Source organism: Oncorhynchus clarkii, chromosome 10 (genome assembly GCF_045791955.1).
Source record: "Oncorhynchus clarkii lewisi isolate Uvic-CL-2024 chromosome 10, UVic_Ocla_1.0, whole genome shotgun sequence".
Classification (NCBI taxonomy): Eukaryota; Metazoa; Chordata; class Actinopteri; order Salmoniformes; family Salmonidae; genus Oncorhynchus; species Oncorhynchus clarkii.
In genome coordinates, this window is record NC_092156.1 from 40,231,029 (window position 1) to 40,253,360 (window position 22,332).

Genomic DNA, 22,332 nt, shown 5'->3' on the forward strand with positions numbered 1-22,332 from the left:
TTTAAATGTAGGAGGGTAACGCTGATCCTAGGTCTGCAGCTGCGTCTACGGATCATTTCTAATCTACGGAATGACGTTTATGAGTGACGTAGTTTGCTGCTTTTGCGGTTCACAAAATTGGTTTCGTTCCACGTCGTCTTCAATGTCGCAAACCATTACATTTAGCTATTTACCACTGAAATAAAGGTGTGGAAAATACAATTTAGGGTAAGTTACCATGTCGCTGGCACCCAAGACAAGGGTGTGTTTATAACTGGAGAATGATAGTGCTACGTGAGTCACAACTAACGTACTAGCGAATGTTACTGTAGCTAGCAAACAGCTTGCTAGTTACTCGAGCTAACTAGCTAATGTGATGCATTTGACGGCTTCTAGGCTATTATACAAAATATAATTATATAGCTAGCTAATATGTGTGCCATACGTGGTTTAATAACTATTGATTGCCTTTTTTCTTCAATTTTGGCAGCTTTAGCTAGCTAGCTAAGAAACAAATATTCCAAACATTGTTCGTTATGTAGGGCAAACTAGCTCGCAAGATGACATGTCCTCTGTCCCTCTTTTTTGTGCATAGTAGCATCTAACTTGCTTGCAACGAACTAGACATGCAGTGGGCATTTACGAGCTAACGTCAGCTAGCTTAACATGTAACGTTAGTGTGGGCTTTTACCTAACTTTAGCTATTCTATAGTTTGTGTTGCTTGCACAGCCTTGGAGTCCAACTGGGAGGAGCTGAAATCACTGCATGCCAAGCTTTGCTAGTAGTTAACGGGTTGCAATCATATTCATGCTACATTTTAGAAATCAGATGAAACTCAAATTAGATCTATTTAATGCAGACCATGTAAACACTGATACATTAACTCTGTCTCTACACAGTTGTGTATGCTGTTGTAGACAAACACCCTTGTTAATCTTTATACCTGATTTTCTGTTTCCCCCACGTCCAAACAGTGGTTCTAAGCTCCCTGCCATGTCTTTGGAGAAGACCTCCGACCTGGCCAATGAGAACACATGCTTGCCATCCTCGCTGACCCTTGACCTCCGCTACCCACATAGTGTTCAGTTTGATTCTGACCTGAGCAAGAAGGCCAAAGGCACCACCACCTCCTCCACCAAGAAGCGCCACAACTATGCCACATCCACACCTTTGGACCTGCTGAATGGCACCATGGGTAGCAATTGCATCGATGAGGAAGAGTCCAGTCAACAGAGAGAGGAGGAGAGGGTCCGGAACCAGGAGAACGAGCAGGGACAGCACTGCACTGGGACCAATGCCAAGTGGCTCAAGGAGGGTCAGAATCAACTTCGCAAAGTGGCAGAGAGGCAGCAGGACCAGAATATACATTCTGACCAGGATTTGAATCACAACGAGAGCCCAGATGGAAACCCCAACCATAACTCTTTAGTGATGGACCAGCAGGAGGAAGACAGTGAGCAGAACCCGTCTTCTAAGACCCTGAGGTCCCTCTGCTCTGACCTGAATGAGCCTCTGCTGATCGACACCTCAGAGACCCCTCATGGGAAGGAGGAAGAAGAGAAAGAGGACGGGGATGAGGAAGAGTCTCCACTACTTCCAACAGGTGGAGAGAGGGACACAGACTCGTCTGAGGCGCAGAGTAGCAGTGAGTCTCAGAGATATGACAGTGGAGAAGTGAAGGACACATGCCTGCTGTTTCAGGGCAGAAACGCAGCACCCAGTGATGAGGACTCCAGTTGCATGTCACTGTCTCAGGGCAGCACAGCCAACAGCACGCCCGACAGTGACCCAGGTAAGAGGGGAAACTAAATGTCTTAACAATGGATGGGCTTTGAATGAAGCTTTGTGTGTAAGATTCACACTTTGTTTTTGTCACAAACAGGAAGTGGGACACAGTCCAATTGTGTTCTGGGTTATCTTATATTTATCTCACCGTTCTTCCTTTTGTATAGAGTCTTACTGGGACCGTAGTGCGTTTGAGACGGACACAGACCTGCCTGCAGGGTGGATGCGGGTCAGAGACGAGTCGGGTACCTACTACTGGCACATCCCAACAGGCACCACACAGTGGGAGCCCCCCTCTCCCATAGAGGAGGGAGAAGCCCCAGAAAGACCCTCCAGTACCTCCCCTGCCATCACACCCAACGCGGAGCCAACGGTGAGAGCTAGAGGATAGTGATGGAGTCTGTGTTGAGGACATTGTTCTTGCCATTTGATAGAAGACTACATTGTTCCACATACTGTATCAGGACTGTGAATAAAAAATTGTCTGAGCAAGTGGATTGTACGTGCATTGACCCATCTGCCGGTACTCAATGCCTGCCCGTGCCGCACAGTCATTGTATTTCCATTAAGCACCCACTGCTAGTGCGAACTGATTTAGTTTTCTAATTGGTCCTTTTTGTATTTTCAGTTGATGTGGAATAGTCTCACCCAGTGCCGCCCCAACAGATTTAATGACGAGGAGTTCTGGAAGGTAAGTGCCAACTACTTGAAACAAGCCCAACATCAATTCCGTTTGAAAACCTTTACATTAACATTGCACATTGAGATGTTCAATGTTTAGGTATCAACTGCTTACTATTTACTATATCAAATGTAGAAATATGATTGGTGATTTTGACTTCTTACTGTTGTTTTAAATTCAGGAGGAAGATGCCATGGCTGATCAGACCCTAAAGGATTTTGAAGGAGCCACATTGCGTTATGCCTCTATCAACCTCAAGTGAGTCTCCCCCCCCCCCCCCCCCCCCCCCCCCCCCACCATGCATGGTGTCTGTTATCATTAGATGCTCCTGACTTGTGTAGATGACAACTAACTGATAGTCTGATTCCTTTCACCTCCTAGCTCCTCACAATCTGAAGAAAAGGAAAAGATGAACTCGCTCATCAATGACCCGGAGGCTAAGGTATGTACTCTCACTTGGACACATGGACATAACCATCATTCCACTCCAATCCCACACATATTTTTCTCTCTGTCAACATTCAACCTAAGTTCAGTCGCTCTTTCTCTGTCCTCATGTCTTTGTGTGGCTTTAATAATAAATGCATCAACAACATTGTCCCCAAAGTCACTGTACGAACAATCAATGCATTCAGAAAGTATTCAGACCCCTTGACTTTTTCCACATTTTGTTACGTTACAGCCTTATTCTAAAATGTATTAAATAAAATAAAAATCTATCAATCTACACACTACACCATAATAACAAAGCAAATACAGGTTTCTAGAAATGTTAGCAAATTTATTTAAAAAAATACTAATTATTTTACTTATACTTATTTACGTAAGTATTCAGACCCTTTGCTATGAAACTCGAAATTGAGCTCCGGTGCATCCTGTTTCCATTGATCATCCTTGATGTTTCTTCAACTTTATTGGTGTCAACTGTGGCAAATTCAATTGATTGGACAGTATTTGGAAAGGCACAAACCTGTCCATATAAGATCCCACAGTTGACAGTGCATGTCAGAGCAAAAACTAAGCCATGAGGTTGAAGGACTTGTCCGTTGAGTGCCAAGACAGGATTGTGTCGAGGCACAGATCTGGGGAAGGGTACCAAAACATTTTGTCAGCATTGAAAGTCCCCAAGAACACAGTGGCCTCCATCATTCTTAAATGGAAGACGTTTGGAAGCACCAAGACTCTTCCTAGAGCTATAAGCCCGGCCAAACTGAGCAATCAGGGGAGGAAAGGGCCTTGTTCAGGGAGGTGACCAAGAACCCGATGGTCAAAGCTCCAGAGTTCCTCTGTGGAGATGGGAGAATCTTCCAGAAGGACAACCATCTCTGCAGCACTCCACCAATCAGGCCTTTATGGTAGTGGCCAGACAAAAGCCACTCCTCGGTAAAAGGCACATGACAGCCCGCTTGGAATTTGCCTAAAGGCACATAAAGGACTCTCAGACCATGAGAAACAAGATAATCTGGTCTGATGAAACTAAGATTGAACTCTTTGGCCTGAGTGTCAAGCGTCATGTCTGGAGGAAACCTGGCACCATCCCTACGGTGAATCATGGTGGTAGCAATATCATGCTGTGGGTATGTTTTTTTAGCAGCAAGGACTACGATCCTGACTAGTCTCCTAGGAAAGATGAACGGAGCAATGTACAGAGAGATCCTTGATGAAAACCTGCTCCAGAGCACTCAGGACCTCCGACTGGGGCAAAGGTTCACCTTCCAACAGGACAACAACCCTAAGCACACAGCCAAGACCATGCAGGAGTGGATTTGGGACGAGTTTCTGAATGTCCTTTAGTCGCCCAGCCAGAGCCCGGACTTGAACCCGATCGAACATCTCTGGAGAGACCTGAAAATAGCTGTGCAGCGATGCTCCCCATCCAACCTGACAGAGCTTGAGAGTATCTGCAGAGAAGAATGGGAGAAACTCCTCGAATACAGGTGTGCCAAGCTTGTAGCATCATACCCAAGAAGACTTGAGGCTGTAATTGCTGCCAAGGTGCTTCAACAAAGTACTGAGTAAAGGGTCTGAATACTTATATAAATGTCATATTTCAGTTATTTTTAATAAATGTGCAAACATTTCTTTGTCATAATGGGGTATTGTGTGTAGATTTAGAATAAGGCTGTAACGTAACAAAATGTTAAAGTAAAGGGGTCTGAATTCTTTCCAAATTCACCTTATCCCAACCAGAAGCCATGGATTACAGGCAACATCCGCACTGAGCTAAAGGCTAGAACTTCCGCTTTCAAGGAGCTGGACACTAATCGGGACACTTTAAAGAAATCCCACTACGCCCGCCGATGAGCCATCAAACAGGAAAAGCATCAATACAGGGCAAAGAATGAATCCTACTACGCCGGCTTTGACGCTTGTCAGATGTGGCAGGGCTTGCAAACTAACACAAATTAAAATGGGAAACCCAGCCATGAGCTGCCCAGTGACATGACCCTACCAGGAGAGCTACATGCCTTCTATTCTCGCTTCAAGGCAAGCCACACTGAACCATGCATGAGAGCACCAGCTGTTCCGGGTTGACTGTGTGATCTCATTCTTCAAAGCCGACGTGAGTAAGACCTTTAAACAGGTCAACATTCACAAGGCTGCAGGGCCAGACGGATTACCAGGATGCGTACTCCGAGCATGCTGGCAAGTTGGCAAGTGTCTTCACTGACATTTTCAACCTCTCCCTGAACCAGTCTGTAATACCTACATGTTTCAAGCAGAGCACCATAGTCCCTGTGCCAAAGAAAGCCAAGGTAACTTGTCTCAATGACTATCGCCCCGTAGCACTCACATCTAGCCATGAAAAGTTTTGAAAGGCTGGTCATGACTCACATCAACACCTTCCCCCCAGACACCCTGAACCCACTCCAATTTGCATACCGCCCCAACAGGGCCACAGATTACATAATCGCTATTGCACTCCACACTGTCCTCTCCCAGCTGGAAAAGAGGAACACCTATGTGAGAATGCTGTTCATTGACTATTGCTCAGCGTTAAACATCATAGTGCCCTCCAAGGTCATCACTAAGCTCTGTACTCTGGGACTGAACACCTCCCTCTGCAACTGGATCCTGTACTTCCTGACAGGCCGCACCCCCGGTGGTGTAGATAGGCAACAACACATTAGCCATGCTGACCCACTACATGGTGTGGGCCCTTGGGTGTGTGCATTGTCCCCTCCTGTACTCCTTTTTCATCCACGACTCTGCCCGCGAACGACTCCAACACCATCATTAAGTTTGCTGACGACATGACTGTCGTAGGCCTGATCACCAACGACGATGAGACGGCCTATAAGGAGGTCAGTGACTTGGCAGTGCGGTGCCAGGATAACAACCTCTCCTTTTAACGTCAGCAAGACACAGTAGCTGATCATGGACTACAGGAAACAGCATGCCGAGCACGCCCCCATCCACATCGATGGGGTGGGTCGAGAGCCTCAAGTTCCTTGGTGTCCACGTCATTAAGGAATTCACATGGTCCACTCACCAACACAGTTGGCACGACAATGCCTCTTTTTCTTCAGGAGACTGAAAATATTTTGCTTGGGTCCTCAGATCCTCAAAGTTCTACAGCTGCACCATTTTTAGAGTATCTTCACTGGCTATATCACAGCTTGAATGGCAACTGCTTGCCATCCGACCGCAAGGCGCTACAGAGGGTAGTACGTACGGCCCAGTACATATGGGCCAAGCTCCCTGCCATCCAGGACATCTATACCAGGCGGTGTCAGAGGAAGGCCTTAAAAATGCTCAGACTCCAGTCACCCAAGTCATAGACTGTTCTCTCAGCAAGCGGTACCAATGCACCAAGTCTGGAACCAACAGGACCCTGAACAGCTTCTACCTACAAGCCATAAGACTGCTACATAGTTAGTGCAAAAAGGGTCAATGCAGGTAGTCAAATTGCTTCCTGGACTAACTCTTTTGACTCATGCACACACACTGGACTCTACCCACACACTCACACATACCTACACTGACACTCCTACATACACTCACACATAACACATACACACAGGCATACTGTCAGGAAAAACACACAATCCTCACAGAAGCTGCTACTACTACTGTTTATTATGTCATGTTGCCTAGTCACTTTACCCCTACCTATATGTATATATCTATCTCAATTACCTCGTAGCCCTGCACATCGACTCTGTACTGGTACCCTGTGTATGTAGCCAAGTTATCGTTACACATTGTTTTTATTTTTTCATTGTTGGTAAGCATTTCACTGTTAGTCTTCACCTGTTTGCGAAGCATGTGACATAAAAATGGATTTGAATAGGTTTTTGCAGTCCGGTCTCTTGGCTGGGTGGAGATATCAGAGGAGGAGATGGCTCCAGGGAAGAGCAGTGTGGCTGTCAACAACTGCATCAGACAGCTCTCCTACCACAAACACAACCTGCACGACACGGCTGGGATCTGGGGAGAGGTCAGATAATGGCTTGTGTATGGGAATATAACCTCGTAATGTTGGTAGAACAATGTTTAGAGAAATGTTGTGTAATGTTTCCACACAGGGAAAAGACATGCTCCTTGTTCTGGAGAATGAGATCTTGAACCTGATAGATCCGTTGGGCCAGACCTTGCTGCACACCCAGCCTATCGTCAGCATCCGAGTGTGGGGAGTGGGCCGGGACAACGGCAGGCCAGTCCCCTGCTACTCTAACTATTCTTTTTTATTTTATTAATATAATCTACATTTCAGATTTTGCCAGTTTGCTATAGGAAATGTTTCTTATTTTAGTTTTATTTGCCTAGCTTTTAACTGAATCTCGAGTTGCCTTTTTGTGAATCCTGCTTTGTTTTCTGTTGAATTGATTTGGTGTTTTCTCTCTAACCTGCTGCACTTGGGCACACAGGGAGAGGTAGTGTATTGTTGTATCCACCATCTTCCGTCACATAGGTTGTGGTTGTCATAGTTACAACATTGGCTTGTCAGTTGTTGATTCCACACCCCCATCCCATAATGCTTGATGTTTCTCACTCCCACCCATGACTTTCGATCAGTTTCTCTGAAAGTAGCACCTATACACTGTACAAAACATTAAGAACACCTTCCTAATATTGTCCCCCCCCCCCCCCCCCCTTACCCTCATAATAGCCTCAATTCGTGGGGGCATGGACTCTACAAGGTGTTGAAAGCGTTCCACAGGGATGCTGGCCCATGTTGACTCCAATGCTTCCCACAGTTATGTCACGTTGGCTGGTTGTTCTTTGAGTGGTGGGCCATTCTTGATAAACACAGGAAACTGTTGCGCGTGAAAAACCCAGCAGCATTGCAGTTCTTGACACATCGGTGTGTCTGGCACATACTAACATATCCCGTTCAAAGGCACTTTAAAACTTTGGTCTTGCCCATTCACCCTCTGAATGGCACATACACAATCCATATCTCAAGGCTTTAAAAATCCTTCTTTAACCTGTCTCCTCCCCTTCATCTACACTGACTGAAGTGGATTGAACAAGTGAAATCAGTAAGCGATCATAGCATTCACCTGGTCAGTCTGTCATGGAAAGAGCAGGTGTTCTTAATGTTTGTACACTCAGTGAAGACTAGCCATCAATAATAGTCAGACTACGTTAAGTGTTCTCTGTCATAGTTGTGGTTACATTTGTTCATTGTATTTTTGGTTAATATTTCTCTTGAGTAGAGACTGAACAATATTGGTCAAAAATCCTTATCAGTATTGACTGATTTCAGCATTGTCCGTTTCATCAGCCTCATTTGTCATGATCAGCCTTTATAACAGCCTCTTTCTCTGGTGATACCTCTTTTTGTTTGTGTGTGTTTGTGCTAACTTTAGGGACTTTGCCTACGTGGCGAGAGACAAACTGACTCATGTTCTGAAGTGCCATGTGTTCAGGTGTGACACACCTGCTAAGAACATTGCCACGAGCATGCATGACATCTGCTCTAAGGTAAGCCCATCTGCTATGGTGCATTGCACCATACTCTGGTCTCCAAATGTAACTTTTTTCACATGACTGTGAAACTGTGGTTCAGGGGTGGATGGTTGTCCTCGTTTTTTCAAATGTTGAATTTAAGGCTAAACTGTGTCTTTCCTTATCTGTAGATAATGGCCCAGAGGAAGTCATCCAAATCCTCTCTGAACAGACTCAACACAGACCCCTCTAACCTGGCAGACATTCCTTTCCAGGGTAAAACACTGGCACTTTTACTGTGACTATTAGGGATGTAATGGTACAGTGAGCCCACGGTTCGGTATGTATCACGGTTTGTGGGCCACGGTACGGTTTCAGTGTCTTTCTATTTAAGAAAAGTGTGTGCTTGTATGACACTCATACAGAGGATGAGTGTCATACAATCCAGTACATAGTGAACCATCACAGTGAGGTAGCTTCCAGTACATAGTGAGGTAGCTTCCAGTACATAGTGAACCGTCACAGTGAGGTAGCTTCCAGTACATAGTGAACCGTCACAGTGAGGTAGCTTCCAGTACATAGTGAACCGTCACAGTGAGGTAGCTTCCAGTACATAGTGAACCGTCACAGTGAGGTAGCTTCCAGTACATAGTGAGGTAGCTTCCAGTACATAGTGAACCGTCACAGTGAGGTAGCTTCCAGTACATAGTGAACCGTCACAGTGAGGTAGCTTCCAGTACATAGTGAACCGTCAGTGAGGTAGCTTCCAGTACATAGTGAACCGTCACAGTGAGGTAGCTTCCAGTACATAGTGAACCGTCACAGTGAGGTAGCTTCCAGTACATAGTGAACCGTCACAGTGAGGTAGCTTCCAGTACATAGTGGAGGTAGCTTCGAGTTGCTCTGGAGGTCCAACTATCAGTGGAGAGAGCTAGATGGGGTATCTATGTCAATTTGTTTTCTATTTCTCTCTGTGATGTTTCATCGAGTTTGGGAATTACTTTGCTGCTGAAATGTGTGTAGGAGACATTGTAACGCAGTTACATTTTTTCCATCAGGTGACAAAGTACTGAGTTAGTAACCATCGAATAGTGCCTCAAATCTTTGGCTATGAGTACTCCCACTGCTTTCGTTATTTCTTTGTTTTTCTGAATTTGTTGCAAATTGTTGTTAGAAGGCAGCAGCGAGAGAATGTGGTGTTTTCGTTAACGGGTGGACTCTCCTTACTCCACCTGCAAGGGATACGGCCGGGTGATGGCCACGTAAATGACACATCATGTTAGAAGTGTTTCCACTCTAGTCGCCGAGTGGCAAAGCAATGCTTGCAGACTGTACTTTGTTTACGGTCTTCTTACCCTCGTCGTCATATTGAACGCTGAATCCAAAATGTTCCCACACAGCGGATTTGAAAGACGGCGGTGCTTCTTCAAATCTGCTTCTCTCTGTCTCGTTGGTGCACGCCATTGTCACGTTGGAGCTGAGAGAATATTTCTTTTTAGTTTCCCCTCTCTTTATGGGGCCCCGTTAGGGAGGTTTCCTACTGAGATGTCATTGCAAATCGTCCATTGGTTGTTTGAGTGAGTTGCGGTCACTGCGGTTGCCACATTTTGAGACATTGCTGTGGAGTAAAGTTTGTCAGCCCCAGGAGCCCCCTAACGGCCACAAGCTGAGCGTTTGCTTCTGTGGATTTGAATGTACAACGTGCATGTAGTCTGCAGCGCAATAAGCACGTTTTGGAAATGATAGGAAAATGACAGGCATACCATAATTCCACGGTTCACGTGTGCGTATTGAACCGTAGGGGGCATACCGAACGGTTCGATAACATTTGTCATCCCTAATGACTATATACTATGTATAATCTGAAACCAAATGCATCTATGGTCCTTTGTATGGTTTAAGCATGAGGTCTTCTCTCTCTCTCACTCTGCTCTATTCTCCCTACAGAATTCCCTGCACCAAAGAATGAGCTAGTCCAGCGCTTCCAGGTATGTTACCTAGGTAACGTGCCTGTGGCCAAACCCGTAGGTAAGGAACGCTTTGGTAAGGAATGCTTTTTCTTCTCTTTCCTAGCTGTTTGTTGGTGTATCTTGTGGTGTTTTGAACAATGTTTCAGGAAAACTTCTCAGTCACTGCCTGTATTTAACATTCCACTTGTCCTCCTGTATGTTGGTACTGTGTTTAAATGAATGCTAACTTTCTACTAAGTTTGGTTTCACTCAATGAAATGCATTCTATACACGTTTACTTAATTGAATGTCTCAAATTATTGCACGTATTCTACTAATTTCTCCTACAGATTGATACTGATTTCTTACTGTGTGAAGTCTCAACTTCAATGAGCTATCCTCTTGTTATGGATATTGAGCTTTTAACTCTCTTGGTTTTCAGTGAATTATGAACGAACACATTTCTAGTAATTCCTTCCTTCGATTTTCCTAATATTCTCAGGTATTGAGTGTACTCAGACAGATGTACAGTGCATTTGGAAAGTATCCAGACCCCTTGACATGTTCCATGTTTTGTTACGTTACAGCCTTATTCAAAAATCTATAATGTTTTTCCTTTGGCAGCGATTACAGCCTTGAGTCTTATTGGGTATAACGCTACAAGCTTGGCACACCTGTGTTTGGGGAGTTTCTTCCATTCTTCTCAGCAGATCCTCTCAAGCTCTGTCAGGTTGGATGGGGAGCGTCGCTGCACAGCTATCAGTTCAAGTACGGGCTCTGGCTGGGCCACTCAAGGACTTACAGATACTTGTCCAGAAGCCACTCCTGTGTTGTCTTGGCTGTGTTCTTTGGGTCCTTGTCCTGTTGGAAGGTGAACCTTTGTCCCAGTCTGAGGTTCTGATTGCTTTGGAGCAGGTTTTCATCAAGGATCTCTCTGTACTTTGTACCGTTCATCTTTCCCTCGATCCTGACGAGTCTCTCAGTCCCTGCCGCTGAAAAACATCCCCACAGCATGATGCTGCCTTAGCCATGCTTCATCGTAAGGATGGTGCCAGGTTTCCTCCAGACGTGAAGTTTGGCATTCAAGCCAAAGAGTTCAATCTTGGTTTCATCAGACCAGAGAATCTTGTTTCTCCTGGTCTGATAGCCCTTTAGGTCTCTTTTGGCTAAATCTAAGCTGGCTGTCATGTGCCTTTTACTGAGGAGTGGCTTCCTGGGGCGGCAGTGGTTAGCGTTGGGCCAGTAACCGAAAGGTTGCTGGATCGAATCGCTGACCTGACAAGGTAAAAATCTGTCATTCTGCCTCTGAGCAAGGCAGTTAACCCACTGTTCTTTGGGCGCCAAAGATGTGGATTCCAATTAAGGCAGCCCCCCACACCTCTCTGCTTGAGGGGTTGGGTTAAATGCGGAATACACATTTCAGTTGAAGGCATTCAGTTGTACAACGGACTAGGTATCCCCTTTCCCGTCTGGACACTCTACCATAAAGGCCTGATTGGTGAAATGCAGCAGAGATGGTTGTCCTTCTGGAAGGTTCTCCCATCTCCACAGAGGTACTCTGGAGCTTTGACCATCGGGTTCTTGGTCACCTCCCTGACCAAGGCCCTTTCCTCCCCCGATTGCTCAGTTTGGCCGTGCGGCCAGCTCTAGGAAGATTATTGGTGGTTCCAAACTTCTTCCATTTAAGAATGATGGAGGCCACTGTGTTCATGGGGACCTTCAATGCTGCAAAACATTTTTGGTGCCCATTCTCAGATCTGTGTCTCGATACAATCCTGCCTCTGAGCTTTACGGACAAATCCTTCGACCTCATGGCTTGGTTTTTGCTCTGACATGCACTGCCAACTGTGGGACTTTATATAGACCGATGTGTGCCTTTCCAAATCATGTCCAATCAATTGAATTTACCACAGGTGGACTCCCAAGTTGTAGAAACATCTCAAGGATGATCAATGAAAACAACAGGATCCACCTGAAATCAATTTTGAGTCTAATATCGAAGGGTCTGAATACTTATGTAAATAAGGTATTTCTGTTTTTTATTTATTTTTATATATTTGCACAAAAATCTAAACCTGTTTTTGCTTTGTCATTATTGGGTATTGTGTGTAGATTGATGAGGATTCAATCCATTTTAGAAAAAGGCTCTAATGTAACAAAATGTTGAAAAAGGGAATGGGTCTGGATACTTTCCGAATGCACTGTAGATGTAGCTGCTAGCTAACCTAGGTGGTTGTTATTCCTATCCAGGTATGGACCTAGTTAATGTTGCCCTCGACACAGCAATGAATTCCAAAGTCAAGGAAGAGTGGACGTCAGTTACTGTGAACGTGGCCTCAGCCACACTTACCATAATCACTGCTGAGGTGAGTACACATATAGATGGTCGCACTCAAATGTACACACAATCTCAAAAAATATATATTTTTTTAATGTCATTCTAATTTGAAGGTCTGAGGTTGTTTAAGTTTCTGTGGGAATAGAACCCAAGGCGTTCTGTTGTTTCTTGCAGACAGAGGAGGTTCTGTCAGAGTGCCGGGTGCGGTTCCTGTCCTTCATGGGCGTGGGGAAGGACGTCCACACCTTTGCCTTCATCATGGCCGAGGGCCCCGGGGACTTCATCTGCCACATGTTCTGGTGTGAGCCCAACGCAGCCAGCCTCAGTGAGGCCGTGCAGGCCGCCTGCATGGTGAGTGCAATGTTTCCATCAGCCGGTAATTGCTGGCTTTTGTCCGATACAAATTAATTGTCCGGCAGATAATATCCTATTGAAAATCAATATCCTCTATAAATCTCACAGGCCGTTCATGGAGCTTGGTTCAGGTTGTCTTTCAATCACATCATCTCTCTACTCTGCCTGTCTGTTTTGAGCTCACACTCTCGCTAGCAAACTTTCAACATTGTATCAACTGGGCTCTGCCTGCAAAGATTCAAGAGCCATTGAGTTTGTGACAGCTGTGTGCAGACAGGAGAGAAGTGTTCCGCTATTTTATGTTTTTCTAGATATCCCTATAAGACGGATGGGACGTCTTTCGGATGGGATGTTAAACGGGTGTCCTGACTCTGCGGTCATTCAAGATCCCATGGCACTTATCGTAAGAGTAGGGGTGTTAACCCTGGTGCCCTGGCTAAATTCCCAATCTGGCCATCAAACCATCACGGTCACCTAATAATCCCCAGTTTACAATTGCCTCGTTCATTCCCCTTCTCTCCCCTGTAACTATTTCCCAGGTCGTTGCTGCAAATGAGAATGTGTTCTCAGTCAACTTACCTGGTAAAATAACGAATAAAAAAAAAAGAACGTTGCCCCCTATAAGAAAATGTACGTAAATGTCATATAAGTCCAGCATGGAGGACTATTTAGATGAAGTCATTTTGCTTCCCTCCTCTACCTCTAATCTAATGCCTGGTTGTGTAGTTAGCTTAAAAATGCCCAAAACAATGCAAATCAAGCTAGCTAGTTGGCTAACTAGCTACTGTACCAAGGATGGAGGCACAGACGAGTGGAAAATTAGATTGACACTGAAACAGAGAATATTTACAAGCCAGGTGGACAGAGAGTAGGCTATCATTCCTCCTTGCATGATTATTGAAGTCACGTCCATGTGATGTCAGTGAATCGGCAATGTATAGTCCTGAAAAAGCATTACCCAACAAACGACTGCATTCAGATGGGTTCTTATTTGATATGGCAACTTTTTCATTGGGTAGGTGGTTCTTCTCGATATGAGGAGTTTGCCAGGACTGGACTGTTTTATGAAGAGAAAATAGTAAACATACACAGCCTTGTTGCACCATATATTTTGAATTCGAAGTTTATATTTCGAATGAGATTTGGTGCTAATTTTGTGTGCCTGTTGACAGCTGCGCTACCAGAAGTGTCTGGACGCCAGGCCGCCCAGTACCAGCTCCTGCCTGCCAGGCCCGCCGGCTGACTCTGTGGCACGCCGTGTGGGCTCAAGTGTCAAGAAGGGAGTTCAGAGCCTGCTGGGCAGCTTCAAGAGGTCCGGGTCCCAGACGCCCTGAGAGGTGCCAACTAACCCACTACACACCACTCTACCCCCAGGCCAAGCCCACCATGATAGCCATGGCTCTCCTCACTCCTCCACTGCCTCTCTATCGCCCCTATTCTGAGGTGTTATGGTAGAACCTGCTTCCCTTCTCATGGGCACTGTGGGCTGCCTGTTAGGTTGGGGTACCAGTAAACCTAGCGCTGCCCACAGCTCCTCCATGCGTTACACTTCCTTCACTTCACCTTTGGTTGGACAAGTAGGCCATCTTTTCACTTGTTTGTTTAATCTGTGATTTATTAAAGGTCCAATGCAGAAGTTATCTCAATATCAAATCATTTCTGGGTAAGAATAAAGTACTTTACTGTGATTTGTTTTCAGGTAAAATGGTCAAAAATAAACAAAAACAGCTTCTTAGCAAAGAGCAGTTTCTCAAGAATTTAGCTAGGACTGTCAGGGAGTGGTCTGAGGGGGAAACCGAACATTTATTTTTATTGGAAGAGATGTTTGGAACTCTTTCTTATTGGTCTGTTAAGAGGAAACTTGGTCTTACAAAGTACCAACACTAATTATGCTTAGGAAAACAGTTCTGTAACATTGTCTCTGCTATTTGTTTTGCAGAACAAATAAAGTATATTATTTGTGAAAATAGAAATGGAAAATGTGCAATTGAATTGTGAATGTGGTTGCGCTCATGCCATGTGCTTGTGGCACATGTTGGTTTTCATTTCAAAATGGATATCGACTTGAAAGAAATTAGAAACAGTGGCATGAGAAGTCTACATAAAATGGAGCATGGTGAATGAGTGTTGAGCTGGAAGCACTAAAACATGCTAGCTAATATAATATTTGGCAAATAAATATTTTGGATATATATAGTTTGTATAGTACATTTGTTGTAAAGCCGTTTTGTTTTAAGTCCCCTCTTCCTTCTGGGGGAGCTGGTAAACCAGCAAGTGCAACATTTTATTTGTATGTGTATTGCAAATTGCAGTAAAATGTCTGTAGTTCAACTCCTCAAATCTAAAATGGAGATAGCATACTTTTAGAGCATGACTCAAGTTTTAGTGAAACCTCTCATGTCTCAAAGAAGGCTTAGGCTATCTGTTACTGCACTCCAAGTGGACAGTATGTTGGAGGAAGATGGAAGCTTTTTATTGTGTGGAAATGGATCTGAAGTTGGTTTTGTCATCCTTTTGTTGTGATCAGATGTTGTATGTTAGTCTGTTTAACCACGTTCTTTTATCTGTTTAACAATGTTTTTTTTTACGTGTCAAGTGTTATAATTGTTTTCCTTTACTCCATTCTGTATGTCTAAACTTGTTTTAATTTAGTTACATCTGAGCAGTGACAGCTATTTATAGCTACCCCCTTGTCCTTTCAAACTGTTTATAAGATCTGGCAACTTTTATGCCTCCTAATTAATTGGGTCTAAGGGATGAGACACTACTGTCATTGTGATAGACATGTCACTGAACTTGACAGCGTCTGTCAGTAACTCACAAGTCATTTAACTCCCACTTCCTTTTTTTATTTCAGTTTTTAAACTCCTGACTGCCCTCTGCTGGGCTTTAGAATAGTTATTTTTCATTAGCAGTGTGTCTGACGACACAACAGGAGAGCTTGTTTGTCTATGAAATATTCAGGCTGAAGTATGTGTGGAAGTTTCCTCCTTAGCGTGCAGTATGTGTAAATCATATGAACACTTCGCTGCATATAAACACATCTTTAAAATACACTATCCCATAGTTGACTGACGAGAGCATAGTCTTCCCTTTTTGTTTTTGAATGCAGTTGGTTAAAAATACTTTCTTTTTTTAAATTAAATTATTATATTTTTCTAAGTGTGTGTGTAACATATCTGTGAGATATAGATGCCTTTTTACCCTCAGTTCCTACCACTATGTGGTCACTGTTGCAGCAGTGTTTCCAAATCTGTATCACCATACTATTTATCCCCCTCCTTCACTTTATTGTGCCACATTTCTCCAGCTCTCATCTGTTTTGGACAGCAATTTGACCAGACAAGAAGCCATAGGTTAGGCTTTGGCCTGGCTTTAGTTGCTCGCTCACTCTTAAGTACTGATTAATAAAAACACAGATACATGTATGTACAATGTAGTTTTTTTTAGTATGACATTGTTTTTTTTGTAACTGAATTTGTGCGATTTTCGTCACGCCTATAATTTTTACTCCTTACTCTACACACTAAGTACTCTACACTACTTACTGTAAATGTCAGACATTGGTTGCCTTGTACAAACAGAGCTTCCTGCTGTTAGTATATCATTTATTTTTAATTCACACTGTAATATTGGACCATGCTTTGAGGCCTCAAAAATACTATCAAGAATTTGTGCATGTTGTTGCTATACATGTGACTGTACATTTCACGTGTCAAATGTTTTCCCTTCCATTTCAATAGTGACTGTCACTACACATGTCCCTAATCCACTTATTGCTCACCGGTTTCTTTTGTTTTGCTGAGAAATCAGTTATAACCCATTTATATATTCAGTGTAGATGTTAACCAGTGGGTGCACTTTGCATGGCTGTTATATAAGAACTGACCCTAGCTTCTCAGGTCCTCCGTGTGTTTTCAGCTCTGTAAGGACAAATATAGGCCACGATGGGAAGTCTGAGTACTGGTATACGTTAGCCCTACTAACAAAAACCCCATCGGATTGTCAATGTAGATTCCTTGTTGTAATGCTCAAGATATTTAGGTTGCTTTGGTGATGTTCAAGGTTAAATATTTGTCTTATTAAGGATTAATCATTGCAATAAAAATGAGTAAAAAATGCTTTTCTTTAACTTAAGATAAATTATTGAAGGATTTACATGTGTTGAAGATAAGAAACCGACTTTGATCCAAATGTACCGCAACACTACTATGATAGGGCTGTGATCATGTCCTCTGTCATAGGCCATGGAAAATATCTAGGTTCAGTTTTTAACAAACGTGAACTTGTATGTCTGCCTTTTTGTTCTTCAGATGTGTTCAGTGTGTTGTTAACCTTTCGATGTGAGGTATTTATTAAGCCTTATTAAGGAATCCTTACAATGAAGTGATACCTTTTTGTTCACACTCCTGTTTGTCAGCCATGTGTATTTTTTAGCTTCTGTTTTCTTTAATATCCACTGGTGACTGTAATGCAAAAAAAAGTGGTCATTTACATATCTGAAGAATGTAAATGAGGTGTGTGTATGTATATGCAGTACCAATTAAAAGTTTGTACACCTACTCATTCAAGCATTCTTTATTTTTACTATTTTCTACATTGTAGAATAATAGTGAAGACACACTATGAAATAACTCATGGAATCATGTAGTAACCAAAAGAGTCTTAAATTAATCAAAATATATTTAGGCTTTTTTGAAGTAGCCATGCTTTTCCTTGATAGTTTGCACACGCTTGGCATTTTCTCAACCAGCTTCACCTGGAATGCTTTTCCAACAGTCTTGAAGGAGTTCCCACATATGCTGAGCACTTGTTGGCTGCTTTTCCTTCACTCTGCGGTCCAACTCATCCCAAACCATCTCAATTTGGTTGAGATCAGGGGATTGTGGAGGCCAGGTCATCTGATGCAGCACTCCATCACTCTATTTGGTAAAATAGCCCTTACACAGCCTGGAGGTGTGTGTTGGGTCATTTTTAGTGGGACTAACAAATGATAATTCCACTAAGCGCAAGCCGGATGGGATGGCGTATCGCTGCGGTAGCCATGCTGGTTAAGTGTGCCTTGAATTCTAAGTAAATCACAGTGTCACCGTTTCTTGGCCCATGCAAGTCTCTTCATCTTATTGGTGTCCTTTAGTAGTGGTTTCTTTGCAGCAATTTAACCATGAAGGCCTGATTCATGCAGTCTCCTCTGAACAGTTGATGTTGAGATGTCTGTTACTTGAACTTTGTGAAATGCAGCCCATTTATTTGGGCTGCAATTTTGGAGGCTGGTAACTAATAAACATATCCTCTGCAGCAGAGGTAATTCTGGATCTTCCTTTCCTGTGGCGGTCTTCATGGGAGCCAGTTTCGTCATAGCCTGCACTTGACTATGTGACTGCACTTGAAATGTTCAAAGTTCTTGAAGTTTTCCAGATTGACTGACCTTCATGTCTTAAAGTAATGATGGACTGTAGTTTCTCTTTGCTTATTTTAGCTGTTCTTGCCATAATATGGACTTGGTCTTTTACCAAACAGGGCTGTCTTTTGTATACCACCCCTACCTTGTCACAACACAACTGATTGGCACAAACACATTAAGACAGAAATAATTTGTGGAGTTTAACTTTTAACAAGGCACACCTTGTTAAATTGAATTGCATTCCAGGTGATTACCTCATGAAGTTGATTGAGAGAGTGCCAAAGCTGTCATCAAGGCAAAGGGTGGCAATTTGAAGAAACTCAAATATAAAATATATTTATATTTTTTTAACACTTTTTTGGTTACTACATGATTCCATATGTGTTATCATAGTTTTGATGTCTTCTATTACTCTACAATGTAGAACATAGTAAAAATAAAGAAAAATCCTTTAATGAGTAGGTGTGTCCAAACCTTTGACTGGTACTGTATACATATACATGTATGTTAATATTGTGTCACAGGACAAAATAAAAAGTGGAACTGTATTGTTTTGTGGGCCATTGTGGTGTTTGCTGAATAACACCGTGAGTAGCTACTTACACATCACCTCATATTCACGATGCACTCCAGGAATGGTTTAAAAACAAATTATTGCAGAGTTAATGCATACACACACACAGTTCACCAAGAGTTACTTGGATATATTTATTTTATCATCAACGTGAGTGCCACTGTTCAAAAGACTGAACAGTATTGAGAATAATTGTCATGCCCTTGGTTAGCTCAGTTTACAGCTGAATTGAAGACTTTACTAACATGAATATTTATGAGGCTGTGTCAATAAAACAAAGCCAACACCATCTACAATTATTTCAATGTTTTATTCCCCCTTTCCACTTTGCCTGCTGTTAATATCCTAAATGAGTTACACACACACACACACGCACACGCACACGCACACACACACCCAGCCAGGGGTAAATATATTCACATGTAAATATACTGTGTTCCAGTTGACACAGTCGGTGGATTACCAGTTCCATATTCTCCCGTCCCTGTATTTGCTTTCATCCTGTTTCTCTAATCGTCACAGACGTTGGGTTCCCCAGCAGTGCTTCTGTTGATTTTCAGTGTGCCGCCTCCTTTCTTGGTCCAAACTACGCTGTTGTCTCACAGAGCTTTGTTTGTCATCATAGAGTATTACTTTAGATGCAGCTGATAGGCCTACAGCTCCCCTGTTTGAAATGAAGAAGACAAAAAGGCTGTTTTTATACTCTCACTACGTCATTTCAACGTGGAGAATTTGGTAATATTTGGTAGATACGTTGATCAATGAGATTCCAACCTATTTTCACCCGCTCAAAAAGAGAGCCAAAAGTCTGTTGAATTCCTAATGTGTTATCGCTATGCTTTCAACCATCGAAAAGCACAACCAAATTCCAATGGAAAATCAATGTCTGATTTTTGATTTAGTTGTCACCTAAATGTTTTAGCACTGAGCTTTCAACCATTTAAAAACACATCAAAGTTCAAATGGGAATACGATGTCAGATATATTGTTTATTTATATAAAATCGTAATGTGTTGTCACTGTGCTTTATCTAATAGCACAACCAAATGACCGGGATTGCAGTTGATATTACATTAAAAGTACATGGTGCAAGTGATCAATGCCGTTTGAGATTCTGTGCAGATTATTATAGCAATGGTGAAGATCTCCACAGACCTGGGACCCTGAACACACTTTCTATGATTACATAAGAAGACGCATTGAATCAGTAACCTCATAATGTGGCCATGGATGTGTTACTCATTTTAAGGTTGAATAAATACTCTCACATTCGTTTGTAAAATAGCCTTAATCAACCTCTTGGGGATGGGTGTCCCTAAACCGGGACGGTTTTTGCTAACGTGCGCTAATGTGAGTAGAATGACGTTGTACACAACAGCCAACTTTCCGGAACATACAGTCGTGGCCAAAAGTTTTGACAATGACACAAATATTAATTTCCACATAGTTTGCTGCGTCAGTGTCTTTAGATATTTTTGTCAGATGTTACTATGGAATACTGCAGTATAATTACAAGCATTTCATAAGTGTCAAAGGCTTTTATTGACAATTACATGTTGATGCAAAGAGTCAATTAACTTATGGGCCACATCCTGACTGATGGCAGCCCATTCTTGCATAATCAATGCTTGGAGTTTGTCAGCATTTGTGGGGTTTTGTTTGCCTCTTGAGGTTTGACCACAAGTTCTCAATGGGATTAGGTTCTGAGGAGTTTTCTGACCCAAAATATTGATGTTTTGTTTCCCGAGCCACTTAGTTATCACGTTTGCCTTATGGCAAGGTGCTCCATCATGCTGGAAAAGGCATTGTTATTCACCAAACTGTTCCTGGATGGTTGGGAGAAGTTGCTCTCAGAGGATGTGTTGGTACCATTCTTTATTCATGGCTGTGTTCTTAGGCAAAATTGTGAGTGAGCCAACTCCCTTGGCTGAGAAGCAACCCCACACATGAATGGTCTCAGGATTCTTTACAGTTGGCATGACACAGGACTGATGCTAGCGCTCACCTTCTCTTCTCCAGACAAGCTTTTTTCCGGATGCCCCAAACAATCGGAAAGGGGATTCGTCAGAGAAAACGACTTTACCCCAGTCCTCAGCAGTCCAATCCCTGTACCTTTTGCAGAATATCAGTCTGTCCCTGATGTTTTTCCTGGAGAGAAGTGGCTTCTTTGCTGCCCTTCTTGACACCAGGCCATGCTCCAAAAGTATTTGCCTCACTGTGCATGGAGATGCACTCACACCTGCCTGCTGCCATTCCTGAGCAAGCTCTGTACTGGTGGTGCCCCGATCCCACAGCTGAATCAACTTTAGGAGACGGTCCAGGCACTTGCTGGACTTTCTTGGGCACCCTGAAGCCTTCTTCACAACAATTGAACCGCTCTCCTTGAAGTTCTTGATGATCCGATAAATGGTTGATTTGGCTGCAATCTTACTGGCAGCAATATCCCTGCCTGTGAAGCCCATTTTGTGCAAAGCAATGATGACGGCACCTGCTTCCTTGCAGGTAACCATGATTGACAGAGGAAGAGCAATGATTCCAAGCACCACCCTCCTTTTGAAGCTTCCAGTCTGTTATTCTAACTCATTCAGCATGACAGAGTGATCTCCAGCCTTGTCCCATCAACACTCACACCTGTGTTAACGAGAGAATTACTGACATGTCAGCTGGTCCTTTTGTGGCAGGGCTGAAATGCAGTGGAAATGTTTTTGGGGGATTCAGTTCACTCGCATGGCAAAGAGGGACTTTGCAATTAATTGACTGATCACTCTTCATAACATTCTGGAGTTCTGGAATATATGCAAATTGCCATCATACAAACTGAGGCAGCAGACTTTGTGAAAATTAATATTTTTGTCATTCTCAAAACTTTTGGCCATGACTGTATACATGTCTTATATGGGGAGAAAGCTTAAATTCGTGTTAATATAACTGCAGTGTACAATTAACAGTAGCTATTACAGTGAAAAAATGCCATGCTATTGTTTGAGGTAAGTGCACAACAACAAACTTTAATCACATCAACTGGTTTGATACATTCACTTCTGAAGGTCAGTAATGGAATTACATTCAGTAATCTTGCTCTGATTTGTCATCCTGAGGGTCCCAGAAATAAAATGTAGCATAGTTTTGTTTGATAAAATCTATTTTTATGTTAAAATGTAGGAACTGGGGTCTACAGTTTGACCCCACTGCTGTCTCTGGCTCCACACCCACCCCGCCCGGCCCGGCCATCTAGATGTGTGAAAGTTAGTGTATATTCATGTATGACATTCCTGGGATTGTGTACACTTTTATTTTTTAGTTCCATATCATTTTTGTATGTTCTCTAGTTATGTACTTGACCAATTCGGGACACATTTGTGAAAACTCCT

General features: G+C 43.1%; 1 protein-coding gene across 2 annotated transcripts; it reads left to right on the forward strand.

Annotated features, from left to right (window-relative positions):
* Window positions 1–76: 76 nt before the first annotated feature.
* LOC139418467 (amyloid beta precursor protein binding family B member 1-like) lies at window positions 77–17,545 on the forward strand. Of its 2 annotated transcripts, none has more exons than XM_071167939.1 (14): window positions 77–207; window positions 955–1,772; window positions 1,933–2,138; window positions 2,394–2,456; window positions 2,629–2,705; window positions 2,829–2,889; window positions 6,742–6,888; window positions 6,977–7,104; window positions 8,264–8,378; window positions 8,534–8,618; window positions 10,290–10,370; window positions 12,542–12,657; window positions 12,804–12,980; window positions 14,156–17,545. In XM_071167939.1, the coding sequence occupies exons 2-14, from the start codon at window positions 974–976 to the stop codon at window positions 14,315–14,317; spliced, it is 2,217 nt and encodes a 738-aa protein (XP_071024040.1). In that variant the 5' UTR covers window positions 77–207; window positions 955–973; the 3' UTR covers window positions 14,318–17,545. The 2 variants fall into 2 exon arrangements, with proteins under 2 accessions (XP_071024040.1, XP_071024038.1); XM_071167937.1 differs by having other exon boundaries at window positions 95–207; window positions 10,290–10,385.
* Window positions 17,546–22,332: the final 4,787 nt, after the last annotated feature.

Bases quoted from the DNA above. Each gene is read 5' to 3' on its own strand.
- LOC139418467 (XM_071167937.1), top strand. From the start codon at position 974: ATGTCTTTGGAGAAGACCTCCGACCTGGCCAATGAGAACACATGCTTG. The intron at 2,139-2,393 runs GTGAGAGCTAGA...TTGTATTTTCAG, and splicing joins CACCCAACGCGGAGCCAACG to TTGATGTGGAATAGTCTCAC. The intron at 2,890-6,741 runs GTATGTACTCTC...GGATTTGAATAG, and splicing joins TCAATGACCCGGAGGCTAAG to GTTTTTGCAGTCCGGTCTCT.